At 47.4% G+C, this 15715-nt stretch overlaps 1 protein-coding gene across 1 annotated transcript in view; it reads right to left on the reverse strand.

Moving 5' to 3' along the window:
- The window catches only part of LOC109884278 (protein sidekick-2), a gene marked incomplete at its 5' end in the record, with an annotated part of 55358 nt that overhangs the window by 22558 nt on the left and 17085 nt on the right, over positions 1–15715 (reverse strand). Inside the window, 5 exons of the mRNA XM_031816479.1 lie at positions 41–205; positions 422–547; positions 1963–2124; positions 3206–3343; positions 15417–15603. Coding sequence (XP_031672339.1) covers positions 41–205; positions 422–547; positions 1963–2124; positions 3206–3343; positions 15417–15603 — 778 coding nt within the window. The remainder of the gene's footprint in view (positions 1–40; positions 206–421; positions 548–1962; positions 2125–3205; positions 3344–15416; positions 15604–15715) is intronic.

A 15715-nucleotide genomic window follows, 5' to 3' on the forward strand; every position in this document is an offset into this window, starting at 1 on the left:
ATATTCAGACATGTATTATACCTGAACAAGCATAACTAACCAGAGATAGAGGGTGAAGGAGCACTGGGGGAGCCATAGCCGTAGTCGTTGACCCCAATGACCCGGAAGTCATAAGTAACCCCTTCTCTCAGCATGTCCAGGTTCAGTGTGTATGATGTCACTTCCTTTGGAATGTCTTTGATGAGGATATCCCACAGTCCTTCATCTAGAGGGGAGCAGGAAATACAGAGTGTTTGATTGAGCCTGCCTGGAGTCCCAGAAGGGTGGGTTTTGCACTTTCACACTATTCCAACTGGTTCCATTGGTTCCACTGGTTCCATTGGTTCCATTGGGTTCCACTGGTTCCATTGGTTCCATTGGTTCAGTTACACCAGGAAAGCCTACGGTCTAATATCTAATATCTAATATCCCCTGGACTCACCAGAGGGCCTGGCCTCAATGACGTAGCGTGTAATGGGAGCTCGGCCTGGGTCTCCACTGGTCCAGTGTAGGGTGAGGGCCGTGCCGTACCGGGAGATAAAGGGTTCACCTGGAGGGCCTGGGGCTCCTGGAGGAGAGGGGTGGGGAGAGGAGGGGAGGATGGGGGAGGGGTGGGGAGAGGAGGAGGGGATGGGGGAGGGGAGGATGGGGGAGGGGAGGATGGGGGAGGGGAGGATGGGGGAGGGGAGGGGAGAAAAGGGGATGGCAGGGATAGGAGAGGGGGAGAGGGGTGGGGAGAGGAGTGGATGGGTAGGGAGAGGAGAGGAGGGAAGGGGAGAGGAGGGGTAGAGTGGGAAGAGGAGGGGATGGGTAGGGAGAGGAGAGGAGAGGAGGGAAGGGGAGAGGAGGGGTGGAGTGGGGAGAGGAGGGGATGGGTAGGGAGAGGAGAGGAGAGGAGGGAAGGGGAGAGGAGGGGTGGAGTGGGGAGAGGAGGGGATGGGTAGGGAGAGGAGAGGAGGGAAGGGGAGAGGAGGGGTGGAGTGGGGAGAGGAGGGGAGGGGAGATGAGGGGAACAGGACAGATATGTACATTCTGTAATTCGACAAACAGAGCATTGACAAAGCCAGCAGTAGGGAGAAAACCTTTTAAAACTATTTTAAACAGGGAGGTACTAGCTGAACTTGTCCAATAAGAACACAGACCTTCATTTTCTGTTGCAAAACATCTCGCTACAGTGTTCCCTACTGAACACAACCTATGACCAGCCAGGCTACCTTCTCCTGGTCCGGTAGTGATGTTAGCTGGACCAGAGATACTGTGTTACCTACCTTCTCCTGGTCCGGTAGTGATGTTAGCTGGACCAGAGATACTGTGTTTACATACCTTCTCCTGGTAGCGGGACCAGAGATACTGTGTTACCTACCTTCTCCTGGTCCGGTAGTGATGTTAGCTGGACCAGAGATACTGTGTTACCTACCTTCTCCTGGTCCGGTAGTGATGTTAGCTGGACCAGAGATACTGTGTTACATACCTTCTCCTGGTCCGGTAGTGATGTTAGCTGGACCAGAGATACTGTGTTACCTACCTTCTCCTGGTCCGGTAGTGATGTTAGCTGGACCAGAGATACTGTGTTACCTACCTTCTCCTGGTCCGGTAGTGATGTTAGCTGGACCAGAGATACTGTGTTACCTACCTTCTCCTGGTCCGGTAGTGATGTTAGCTGGACCAGAGATACTGTGTTACATACCTTCTCCTGGTCCAGTAGTGATGTTAGCTGGACCAGAGATACTGTGTTACCTACCTTCTCCTGGTCCGGTAGTGATGTTAGCTGGACCAGAGATACTGTGTTACATACCTTCTCCTGGTCCGGTAGTGATGTTAGCTGGACCAGAGATACTGTGCTTACATACCTTCCCTGGTAGCGGGACCAGAGATACTGTGTTACATACCTTCTCCTGGTAGCGGGACCAGAGATACTGTGTTACCTACCTTCTCCTGGTCCGGTAGTGATGTTAGCTGGACCAGAGATACTGTGTTATATACCTTCTCCTGGTCCAGTAGTGATGTTAGCCTCCACCTCCGGCCCGTAGGTGAGGGTCTTGGCCCGGATCCTGAAGTTATAGGTCACCCCATCAGCCAGGTCCTTAATCTTCATCCACAGGGGGGTGCTGCCCTTCACGTCCACTGTGACTATCTTACTAACACCTGGAGTGGAGTAGAGAGGAGAGGAGTCAGTATAGAGATACAGGCTGGAGATACTGGAGGCTAGAAGCTACACCACCTCCCTACTGACAGTTCATGGTAGCATCTTTCCACCTCCCTACTGACAGTTCATGGTAGCACCTTTCCACCTCCCTACTGACAGTTCATGGTAGCATCTTTCCACCTCCATACTGACAGTTCATGGTAGCACCTTTCCACCTCCCTACTGACAGTTCATGGTAGCATCTTTCCACCTCCCTACTGACAGTTCATGGTATATAAGCATGAGTGTCCCCTCCAGATAAACAGACCTATCACTGCACCCCTCCAGATAGAGAGACATGTTCCTCCACCATCCCAGACCCTGCTGTGCCTCTTTCCCTCCCACATGGCTGACTGCTCTAGGGGCCAGATAGAAGCCATTAGTGGCCAACAGGCCAGGGACCACAGAGGTTCTCTACCTCCCATTCCCAAACCCCCACCCCTGTCTGTTCCTAATTACTACGGAATCTGGAGACCCAACCACACATACCAGCTATTAGCTGGGTTTTCTCTCAACAGGAGAGAGAGGAGGTTGTAAACAAGCTGACTGCATGTGGCCCCAGGGCCGGCCTAGAACTACCCAGCTGTAACAGATTAGGACACCAATCTAAGACCATGGCGGCGGTGATGCTAGCCTATGACTGTAAATCATCCCACGGACTGATAGTAAACTATCTAGCTATCTGGGTAGTTTAAAGGCCTAACAAAGTAACTAACAGCCTTCCAGCCTTCCAGGCTCCAGAGGTTCTCACCGTCCATGGGTGTGTGAGTGTGTGTGTGTGTCTGTTTGTCTGTGTGTGCATGTTTGCTTGCGTGCGTGCGTGTGTGTGTGTGCATAAGTTCATGTGTGTGTGTGTTTTCTCACTATCAACACTGTGTGTGTGTTTGTTTCTCACCATCCATGAGACTGTGTGTGTGCGCATGCGTTCATGTGTGTGTGTGTGTGTTTTCTCACTATAAACACACGCGTGTGTGTGCACATGCATTCATGTGTGTGTGTGTGTGTTTTCTCACTATCAACACGTGTGTGTGTGTGTCTCACCATCAACAGGTGTGCAGGGCTCGTAGACCAGGCGGTAGCCCTCAATGATGCCGTTGGCCTGGCCTGGTTCTCCCCACGACATGTTGACTGACGTGGTGGTCAGCTCACTGAAGTGGAGGAAGCTGGGTCTGCTGGGGGCTGGAGAGGAGGAAGAGGGGGAGGAAGGGGGAAAGGGAAGGAGGGAGAGGGAGAAGAGAGGGGGGAGATAGAGAGGGAAAGAGGGAAACAGGAGAGGGAGAGGAGAGGGAGAGAGAGAGCCATGGTTAGGGAAGGACACCTAGGCTGGCGCACCAGGTCCTAGATCACATGACAACTCCCTCCATCCGGGATATGCTGTTGTACAAATCAAACACACTACTGAAAGCCTTATCTGGAAAGCCACTATGTGATTGAGTTTAGTCCATATCCTGGCAGTCTGCTTCATTCATCAAAGTCATTATACTGAAGCAATACTAGTATTATACTTGGGGACTGGGACAGATACAATCATCCATTCATCCCCTGACCTTCTGGAAGTCATGTGAGAATCCTGCATTAAATTGCCAAGGCTTTGGGTTGGCTCCTCTCCCAGTTACCCTGCAGAGCAGAGAGGAGCGGGGAGCCAGAATATTCTGTGGTCTTTTTGTTTTAGCTCCAGAGCCCTGCAGAGCAGAGAGGAGCGAGGAGCCAGAATATTCTGTGGTCTCCTCAGTACTTCATCCCCTCTGCCTCTCTCTGCAATGTCACAGTCCTTCAAGAGGCCGGGTGACCAGCTTGGCTGCGGGAAACACCAGAGGAATTCATTCTGTAAACTGATTCCCCTCTAGAACCCACAGAGGAGGGTTTTAGTGTGTTTGTCTGCAGGGGGGTGACTGACTGAACACAGGCCTCTTTGTGTGTGTCAGTAGTGTGGCAGGACGTGGGTCAGAACAACCCAATCCACATGTGTCCCCATCACTCTACAGTACCAGGGTTGAATGGCGAGGACACGGTTACTGAGATTTACCGAGGGCTAAAATCAAATCAAATCAAATGTTATTTGTCACGCGCTCCGAAGAAATCAGGTGTTACTTTATCGTGAAACGCTGACTGACAAGCCCTTTACCAACAATGCAGTTCTCTCTATTTTACTGCCCCAAAACCACTCCATTTTCCCAGGATAAATAACTGTGAGAAACCAGTCAATCATAATAAATCATTGATGTGAACAGCATGACGTGAAATGGAACTGTTTAATGATATGCGCTGTCTACATCTGGATTCTCTACGGCCTTCTCTCTGGCATGATGACTCATCAACGCTCAGGGTGGGGACCGACAGCCCATGTCTGTTTACTGCTGTCTACATCTGGATTCTCTACGGCCTTCTCTCTGGCATGATGACTCATCAACGCTCAGGGTGGGGACCGACAGCCCATGTCTGTTTACTGCTGTCTACATCTGGATTCTCTACGGCCTTCTCTCTGGGATGATGACTCATCAACGCTCAGGGTGGGGACCGACAGCCCATGTCTGTTTACTGCTGTCTACATCTGGATTCTCTACGGCCTTCTCTCTGGGATGATGACTCATCAACGCTCAGGGTGGGGACCGACAGCCCATGTCTGTTTACTGCTGTCTACATCTGGATTCTCTACGGCCTTCTCTCTGGCATGATGACTCATCAACGCTCAGGGTGGGGACCGACAGCCCATGTCTGTTTACTGCTGTCTACATCTGGATTCTCTACGGCCTTCTCTCTGGGATGATGACTCATCAACGCTCAGGGTGGGGACCGACAGCCCATGTCTGTTTACTGCTGTCTACATCTGGATTCTCTACGGCCTTCTCTCTGGCATGATGACTCATCAACGCTCAGGGTGGGGACCGACAGCCCATGTCTGTTTACTGCTGTCTACATCTGGATTCTCTACGGCCTTCTCTCTGGGATGATGACTCATCAACGTTCAGGGTGGGGACCGACAGCCCATGTCTGTTAACTGCTGTCTACATCTGGATTCTCTACGGCCTTCTCTCTGGGATGATGACTCATCAACGCTCAGGGTGGGGACCGACAGCCCATGTCTGTTTACTGCTGTCTACATCTGGATTCTCTACGGCCTTCTCTCTGGGATGATGACTCATCAACGTTCAGGGTGGGGACCGACAGCCCATGTCTGTTTACTGCTGTCTACATCTGGATTCTCTACGGCCTTCTCTCTGGCATGATGACTCATCAACGCTCAGGGTGGGGACCGACAGCCCATGTCTGTTTACTGCTGTCTACATCTGGATTCTCTACGGCCTTCTCTCTGGCATGATGACTCATCAACGCTCAGGGTGGGGACCGACAGCCCATGTCTGTTTACTGCTGTCTACATCTGGATTCTCTACGGCCTTCTCTCTGGGATGATGACTCATCAACGCTCAGGGTGGGGACCGACAGCCCATGTCTGTTTACTGCTGTCTACATCTGGATTCTCTACGGCCTTCTCTCTGGGATGATGACTCATCAACGCTCAGGGTGGGGACCGACAGCCCATGTCTGTTTACTGCTGTCTACATCTGGATTCTCTACGGCCTTCTCTCTGGGATGATGACTCATCAACGCTCAGGGTGGGGACCGACAGCCCATGTCTGTTTACTGCTGTCTACATCTGGATTCTCTACGGCCTTCTCTCTGGGATGATGACTCATCAACGCTCAGGGTGGGGACCGACAGCCCATGTCTGTTTACTGCTGTCTACATCTGGATTCTCTACGGCCTTCTCTCTGGGATGATGACTCATCAACGCTCAGGGTGGGGACCGACAGCCCATGTCTGTTTACTGCTGTCTACATCTGGATTCTCTACGGCCTTCTCTCTGGCATGATGACTCATCAACGCTCAGGGTGGGGACCGACAGCCCATGTCTGTTTACTGCTGTCTACATCTGGATTCTCTACGGCCTTCTCTCTGGGATGATGACTCATCAACGCTCAGGGTGGGGACCGACAGCCCATGTCTGTTTACTGCTGTCTACATCTGGATTCTCTACGGCCTTCTCTCTGGCATGATGACTCATCAACGCTCAGGGTGGGGACCGACAGCCCATGTCTGTTTACTGCTGTCTACATCTGGATTCTCTACGGCCTTCTCTCTGGGATGATGACTCATCAACGCTCAGGGTGGGGACCGACAGCCCATGTCTGTTTACTGCTGTCTACATCTGGATTCTCTACGGTCTTCTCTCTGGCATGATGACTCATCAACGCTCAGGGTGGGGACCGACAGCCCATGTCTGTTTACTGCTGTCTACATCTGGATTCTCTACGGCCTTCTCTCTGGCATGATGACTCATCAACGCTCAGGGTAGGGACCGACAGCCCATGTCTGTTTACTGCTGTCTACATCTGGATTCTCTACAGCCTTCTCTCTGGCATGATGACTCATCAACGCTCAGGGTGGGGACCGACAGCCCATGTCTGTTTACTGCTGTCTACATCTGGATTCTCTACGGCCTTCTCTCTGGCATGATGACTCATCAACGTTCAGGGTGGGGACCGACAGCCCATGTCTGTTTATTGCTGTCTACATCTGGATTCTCTACGGCCTTCTCTCTGGCATGATGACTCATCAACGCTCAGGGTGGGGACCGACAGCCCATGTCTGTTTACTGCTGTCTACATCTGGATTCTCTACGGCCTTCTCTCTGGGATGATGACTCATCAACGCTCAGGGTGGGGACCGACAGCCCATGTCTGTTTACTGCTGTCTACATCTGGATTCTCTACGGCCTTCTCTCTGGCATGATGACTCATCAACGCTCAGGGTGGGGACCGACAGCCCATGTCTGTTTACTGCTGTCTACATCTGGATTCTCTACGGCCTTCTCTCTGGGATGATGACTCATCAACGTTCAGGGTGGGGACCGACAGCCCATGTCTGTTTACTGCTGTCTACATCTGGATTCTCTACGGCCTTCTCTCTGGGATGATGACTCATCAACGCTCAGGGTGGGGACCGACAGCCCATGTCTGTTTACTGCTGTCTACATCTGGATTCTCTACGGCCTTCTCTCTGGGATGATGACTCATCAACGCTCAGGGTGGGGACCGACAGCCCATGTCTGTTTACTGCTGTCTACATCTGGATTCTCTACGGCCTTCTCTCTGGGATGATGACTCATCAACGCTCAGGGTGGGGACCGACAGCCCATGTCTGTTTACTGCTGTCTACATCTGGATTCTCTACGGCCTTCTCTCTGGCATGATGACTCATCAACGCTCAGGGTGGGGACCGACAGCCCATGTCTGTTTACTGCTGTCTACATCTGGATTCTCTACGGCCTTCTCTCTGGGATGATGACTCATCAACGCTCAGGGTGGGGACCGACAGCCCATGTCTGTTTACTGCTGTCTACATCTGGATTCTCTACGGCCTTCTCTCTGGCATGATGACTCATCAACGCTCAGGGTGGGGACCGACAGCCCATGTCTGTTTACTGCTGTCTACATCTGGATTCTCTACGGCCTTCTCTCTGGGATGATGACTCATCAACGCTCAGGGTGGGGACCGACAGCCCATGTCTGTTTACTGCTGTCTACATCTGGATTCTCTACGGCCTTCTCTCTGGCATGATGACTCATCAACGCTCAGGGTGGGGACCGACAGCCCATGTCTGTTTACTGCTGTCTACATCTGGATTCTCTACGGCCTTCTCTCTGGCATGATGACTCATCAACGCTCAGGGTGGGGACCGACAGCCCATGTCTGTTTACTGCTGTCTACATCTGGATTCTCTACAGCCTTCTCTCTGGCATGATGACTCATCAACGCTCAGGGTGGGGACCGACAGCCCATGTCTGTTTACTGCTGTCTACATCTGGATTCTCTACGGCCTTCTCTCTAGCATGATGACTCATCAACGCTCAGGGTGGGGACCGACAGCCCATGTCTGTTTACTGCTGTCTACATCTGGATTCTCTACGGCCTTCTCTCTGGGATGATGACTCATCAACGCTCAGGGTGGGGACCGACAGCCCATGTCTGTTTACTGCTGTCTACATCTGGATTCTCTACGGCCTTCTCTCTGAGATGATGACTCATCAACGCTCAGGGTGGGGACCGACAGCCCATGTCTGTTTACTGCTGTCTACATCTGGATTCTCTACGGCCTTCTCTCTGGCATGATGACTCATCAACGCTCAGGGTGGGGACCGACAGCCCATGTCTGTTTACTGCTGTCTACATCTGGATTCTCTACGGCCTTCTCTCTGGGATGATGACTCATCAACGTTCAGGGTGGGGACCGACAGCCCATGTCTGTTTACTGCTGTCTACATCTGGATTCTCTACGGCCTTCTCTCTGGCATGATGACTCATCAACGCTCAGGGTGGGGACCGACAGCCCATGTCAGTACGTAGACCTATCATCTCACGGTAACGTTTTGTTCTTGTGACAGGTAGGCAGGTCTACATTTGCTGCAGCAGAGCCGACAGTAATATAATGACCATGTCTAATCATCTCCATCTGGCTTTCAGGGGTCAGATTATTTTTCAATTGTAAAGATGTTATTTTTTTTTGCAGCTGCAGTTTTAAAACCCTCCTATAGAGTTGCTTTAGATCAGTGTACAAGACAGCACACTCTCACTGTCTTTCACTCTCAACCAATTCCATTTAGCATCTAAAATACACAATCCTGTTCTAGATTAATATATAGGCCCATATATAGATGGCCTAGCCTATGTCTTTCAGGAAATACATTTAGCCTGATATGTAGCTAATGAATGATGGGTGATGTAACTTATAGCCTCGGAGTCTTGCGCAAAACGCACACACCTGTGCTCCGCTGGCCTCTCCTTAAAAAACGCTCCTTACTGTAGCTCTTGGAGTCCCATACAGGAAAAACTAGCTTGCTGGACATCATTTTGTAGCATTTCTTATACCAACAGACTAAAATAAGAGGGACGCAAAACTCTTGTTTGCTGAATGTTAAATACAGCAGCCAGTAGAACTCACTGGTAGTCTGAAAGAAGAACAGCCAGTAGAACTCACTGGTAGTCTGAAAGGAGAACAGCCAGTAGAACTCACTGGTAGTCTGAAAGAAGAACAGCCAGTAGAACTCACTGGTAGTCTGAAAGAAGAACAGCCAGTAGAACTCACTGGTAGTCTGAAAGAAGAACAGCCAGTAGAACTCACTGGTAGTCTGAAAGAAGAACAGCCAGTAGAACTCGCTGGTAGTCTGAAAGAAGAACAGCCAGTAGAACTCACTGGTAGTCTGAAAGAAGAACAGCCAGTAGAACTCACTGGTAGTCTGAAAGAAGAACAGCCAGTAGAACTCACTGGTAGTCTGAAAGAAGAACAGCCAGTAGAACTCACTGGTAGTCTGAAAGAAGAACAGCCAGTAGAACTCACTGGTAGTCTGAAAGAAGAACAGCCAGTAGAACTCACTGGTAGTCTGAAAGAAGAACAGCCAGTAGAACTCACTGGTAGTCTGAAAGAAGAACAGCCAGTAGAACTCACTGGTAGTCTGAAAGAAGAACAGCCAGTAGAACTCACTGGTAGTCTGAAAGAAGAGCAGCCAGTAGAACTCACTGGTAGTCTGAAAGGAGAACAGCCAGTAGAACTCACTGGTAGTCTGAAAGAAGAACAGCCAGTAGAACTCACTGGTAGTCTGAAAGAAGAACAGCCAGTAGAACTCACTGGTAGTCTGAAAGGAGAACAGCCAGTAGAACTCACTGGTAGTCTGAAAGAAGAACAGCCAGTAGAACTCACTGGTAGTCTGAAAGGAGAACAGCCAGTAGAACTCACTGGTAGTCTGAAAGGAGAACAGCCAGTAGAACTCACTGGTAGTCTGAAAGAAGAACAGCCAGTAGAACTCACTGGTAGTCTGAAAGAAGAACAGCCAGTAGAACTCACTGGTAGTCTGAAAGGAGAACAGCCAGTAGAACTCACTGGTAGTCTGAAAGAAGAACAGCCAGTAGAACTCACTGGTAGTCTGAAAGAAGAACAGCCAGTAGAACTCACTGGTAGTCTGAAAGGAGAACAGCCAGTAGAACTCACTGGTAGTCTGAAAGAAGAACAGCCAGTAGAACTCACTGGTAGTCTGAAAGAAGAACAGCCAGTAGAACTCACTGGTAGTCTGAAAGGAGAACAGCCAGTAGAACTCACTGGTAGTCTGAAAGAAGAACAGCCAGTAGAACTCACTGGTAGTCTGAAAGAAGAACAGCCAGTAGAACTCACTGGTAGTCTGAAAGAAGAACAGCCAGTAGAACTCACTGGTAGTCTGAAAGAAGAGCAGCCAGTAGAACTCACTGGTAGTCTGAAAGAAGAACAGCCAGTAGAACTCACTGGTAGTCTGAAAGAAGAACAGCCAGTAGAACTCACTGGTAGTCTGAAAGAAGAACAGCCAGTAGAACTCACTGGTAGTCTGAAAGAAGAACAGCCAGTAGAACTCACTGGTAGTCTGAAAGAAGGGCAGCCAGTAGAACTCACTGGTAGTCTGAAAGAAGAACAGCCAGTAGAACTCACTGGTAGTCTGAAAGAAGAACAGCCAGTAGAACTCACTGGTAGTCTGAAAGAAGAACAGCCAGTAGAACTCACTGGTAGTCTGAAAGAAGAACAGCCAGTAGAACTCACTGGTAGTCTGAAAGAAGAACAGCCAGTAGAACTCACTGGTAGTCTGAAAGAAGAACAGCCAGTAGAACTCACTGGTAGTCTGAAAGAAGAACAGCCAGTAGAACTCACTGGTAGTCTGAAAGAAGAACAGCCAGTAGAACTCACTGGTAGTCTGAAAGAAGAACAGCCAGTAGAACTCACTGGTAGTCTGAAAGAAGAACAGCCAGTAGAACTCACTGGTAGTCTGAAAGAAGAACAGCCAGTAGAACTCACTGGTAGTCTGAAAGAAGAACAGCCAGTAGAACTCACTGGTAGTCTGAAAGAAGAACAGCCAGTAGAACTCACTGGTAGTCTGAAAGAAGAACAGCCAGTAGAACTCACTGGTAGTCTGAAAGAAGGGCAGCCAGTAGAACTCACTGGTAGTCTGAAAGAAGAACAGCCAGTAGAACTCACTGGTAGTCTGAAAGAAGAACAGCCAGTAGAACTCACTGGTAGTCTGAAAGAAGAACAGCCAGTAGAACTCACTGGTAGTCTGAAAGAAGAGCAGCCAGTAGAACTCACTGGTAGTCTGAAAGAAGAACATCCAGTAGAACTCACTGGTAGTCTGAAAGAAGAACAGCCAGTAGAACTCACTGGTAGTCTGAAAGAAGAGCAGCCAGTAGAACTCACTGGTAGTCTGAAAGAAGAACAGCCAGTAGAACTCACTGGTAGTCTGAAAGAAGAACAGCCAGTAGAACTCACTGGTAGTCTGAAAGAAGAACAGCCAGTAGAACTCACTGGTAGTCTGAAAGAAGGGCAGCCAGTATAACTCACTGGTAGTCTGAAAGAAGAACAGCCAGTAGAACTCACTGGTAGTCTGAAAGAAGAACAGCCAGTAGAACTCACTGGTAGTCTGAAAGAAGAACAGCCAGTAGAACTCACTGGTAGTCTGAAAGAAGAACAGCCAGTAGAACTCACTGGTAGTCTGAAAGAAGAACAGCCAGTAGAACTCACCGGTAGTCTGAAAGAAGAACAGCCAGTAGAACTCACTGGTAGTCTGAAAGAAGAACAGCCAGTAGAACTCACTGGTAGTCTGAAAGAAGAGCAGCCAGTAGAACTCACTGGTAGTCTGAAAGAAGAACAGCCAGTAGAACTCACTGGTAGTCTGAAAGAAGAACAGCCAGTAGAACTCACTGGTAGTCTGAAAGAAGAACAGCCAGTAGAACTCACTGGTAGTCTGAAAGAAGGGCAGCCAGTAGAACTCACTGGTAGTCTGAAAGAAGAGTGAACGTGCGATGGCGGTAGGCTGTAGTAGTTATTTATTCAGACCCATAACCAACCATTCATTCTTGGTGAAGAGAAGTGAAAGCCCTCTGCATCTCATTCTAGTCCTGCATTATTCAAGGATGTGATTAGAATGATGAAGATGAGGACAACGAAACGTGTTTTATTTAACTGTTGAAAGCGAGAGAGAGAAAGAGGAGGAAGGCTAATAACATTAAATATTATGAAAGGTATATATGCGTCAGCCTACTAATTATACAAATAGGCCCTACTATATTTAACATTTAAAATCTAATTCGCTAGCCTATACTTGGAACTTTGTAGTCTGCATGTTCTGCACCAGAACCACATGTTCTCTCCCTGCTTTGTCTTGGTTTGAACGAAGCGCGTAATTCCAGTCTATATAATACATTATAATACATCACAGTACAGTAATACAGTATAATACAATACAGTACAGTAATACAGTATAATACAACACAGTACAGTAATACAGTATAATACAATACAGTACAGTAATACAGTATAATACAACACAGTACAGTAATACAGTATAATACAATACAGTACAGTAATACAGTATAATACAATACAGTACAGTAATACAGTATAATACAATACAGTACAGTAATACAGTATAATACATCACAGTACAGTAATACAGTATAATACAATACAGTACAGTAATACAGTATAATACAATACAGTACAGTAATACAGTATAATACAATACAGTACAGTAATACAGTATAATACAATACAGTACAGTAATACAGTATAATACAACACAGTACAGTAATACAGTATAATACAATACAGTACAGTAATACAGTAATACAGTATAATACAATACAGTACAGTAATACATTATAATACATCACAGTACAGTAATACAGTATAATACATTACAGTACAGTAATACAGTATAATACATTACAGTACAGTAATACAGTATAATACAATACAGTACAGTAATACAGTATAATACAATACAGTACAGTAATACAGTATAATACATTACAGTACAGTAATACAGTATAATACAATACAGTACAGTAATACAGTATAATACAATACAGTACAGTAATACAGTATAATACAATACAGTACAGTAATACAGTATAATACAATACAGTACAGTAATACAGTATAATACAGTACAGTAATACAGTATAATACAATACAGTACAGTAATACAGTATAATACAATACAGTACAGTAATACAGTATAATACAATACAGTACAGTAATACAGTATAATACAATACAGTACAGTAATACAGTATAATACAATGCAGTACAGTAATACAGTATAATACAATACAGTACAGTAATACAGTATAATACAATACAGTACAGTAATACAGTTCACACTCAAAAATATTAGCCTACTGGAGCTAGTTTCATGTATTTACCCAAGAGAGCACATAGCCAGCTACATCTATTGGCTTTTTATTTTTGATCAAATCCAGACAGAATATTCTTCATATGCTTTTGAATAAATGTCCGGTTTTGGCAGGAAATACCGGGTTACCCAGGAGAAAAATACTAGGAAAAATACTGGGAAAATATTCAACCCTATACAGTACCATCCTCCTCCTCTTCCTCTATATTGTCATCAGGCTTCCATTCCACCCCTGTGATTTCCCCATGAAAATGTTAGTAGTAGCTGTCAAATCCTCATCAATAAGACTCTTCCCCCACATACCCCTTGACTCTTAGTTCCCATATCCTGGGTCCAAACTTGTTGCATATATGCGTCACGTTCTGACCTTAGTTCCTTTGTTATGTCTTTGTTTTAGGTTGGTCAGGGGCGTGTGTTGGGGTGGGTAGTCTATGTTCTTTATTATGTCTTTGTGTTAGTTTGGTCAGGGGCGTGAGTTGGGGTGGGTAGTCTATGTTCTTTATTATGTCTTTGTGTTAGTTTGGTCAGGGGCGTGAGTTGGGGTGGGTAGTCTATGTTCTTTATTATGTCTTTGTGTTAGTTTGGTCAGGGGCGTGAGTTGGGGTGGGTAGTCTATGTTCTTTATTATGTCTTTGTTTTAGGTTGGTCAGGGTGTGAGTTGGGGTGGGTAGTCTATGTTCTTTATTATGTCTTTGTTTTAGGTTGGTCAGAGGCGTGAGTTGGGGTGGGTAGTCTATGTTCTTTATTATGTCTTTGTGTTAGTTTGGTCAGGGTGTGAGTTGGGGTGGGTAGTCTATGTTCTTTTTTCTATGTAGTGTTTCTGTGTTTGGCCTTTATGGTTCTCAATCAGAGGCAGGTGTCGTTCGTTGTCTCTGATTGAGAATCATACTTAGGTAGTCTGTTTTCCCTATTTTAGTGGTGGGTGATTGTTTTCTGTCTCTGTGTCGTCACCAGACAGAACTGTTTCATTTCCGTTCGTTCTCCTTGCTATTTTGTTTTTTGTGTTCAGTGTTAATAAATATCAACATGGACACGTTCCACGCTGCATATTGGTCCGATCCTTCATGCTCTTCGTCAGAGGAAGACAAATCTCGTTACAATATGTCCTATTTACTATTAGGGAAGGGGACAACATTGACGGTTACACAATCTGTAGTGTGCAGTACGTGTCCCTGGTGCTGAATACCAGTGACTCAAGCTGACAGCTCTCATCCGTTTCTCCTGTAGTTCAAACTGAACTGGGACATGAGGACAGAGAGGGCACAGGGTCCTGAGAATATCCTTCAAACTGAACTGGGACATGAGGACAGAGAGGGTACAGGGTCCTGAGAATATCCTTCAAACTGAACTGACTTGAGGACAGAGAGGGCACAGGGTCCTGAGAATATCCTTCAAACTGAACTGACTTGAGGACAGAGAGGGCACAGGGTCCTGAGGATATCCTTCAGACAGACAGACAGACAGACGCAGACAGACAGACGGGAGTAGCACAGTTAAGGTACAGATAGTTACACCGTGTGTAGTGCGTTCTACTGAGAACCACTGAGTCAGAGCTGAAAGCTCTCATCTGTTTCTCATGCAGTGCACTACTGTGGCAGGGAACAGAGTCCTGAGCATATCCTATAAACGGGCACTTGAGAACATTGTAACAGTGAGTGGGAGAGAGGGAGATAGAAAGGGACAGAAGAAGAGGGAGCCTAATGGTGGTGGGTAGCACAGATACAGTAGTAGATGTGATGCAGTGCTGTTGGTCAGCTTCCTACTCTTACTGTAACTCTGTACTGTCCTATTGACTGGCTCTAACCCAGTCGCTTTGGCTTAGAGCTCACATGCTTGTTGAGACCGCCCTCTGGTGGGTAATTGAAGGATACCACATATACTGTAGGTGGTGTGTCTGTGTGTGTCAGTGTGCATGTGTGTGTGTGTTAGTGTGTCCTTTACCGGCCTGCTGTACGTGTGTGTGTGTGTGTGTGTATGGCTCTTACCAGCCTGTTGTGTTCGGCCCCTGGTCGGGGGACTCCGGGGTCCGTCCCCTGCTGCGTTGAAGGCTGCTACACTGATCATGTATGTGGTATAGCCAGTCAGGTTCTTAATCTTGACCCCTAGCTCTGGGAGGAACATGGTACGCAGTCTCTCTGTCTCATTCTGCAGCTGGAACTCCCAGAAGTAGATCTAGAATACATGAGGAAGGGTCAGAGGTTGTTTTCAGATAGAGCTATAATACATGATGAAGGGTCAGAGGTTATATTCACATTCTATCAGTTGTTTCACTTTCATCTATGGC

The sequence above is a fragment of the Oncorhynchus kisutch genome, unplaced genomic scaffold (assembly GCF_002021735.2).
Source record: "Oncorhynchus kisutch isolate 150728-3 unplaced genomic scaffold, Okis_V2 scaffold804, whole genome shotgun sequence".
NCBI classification, from domain to species: domain Eukaryota; kingdom Metazoa; phylum Chordata; class Actinopteri; order Salmoniformes; family Salmonidae; genus Oncorhynchus; species Oncorhynchus kisutch.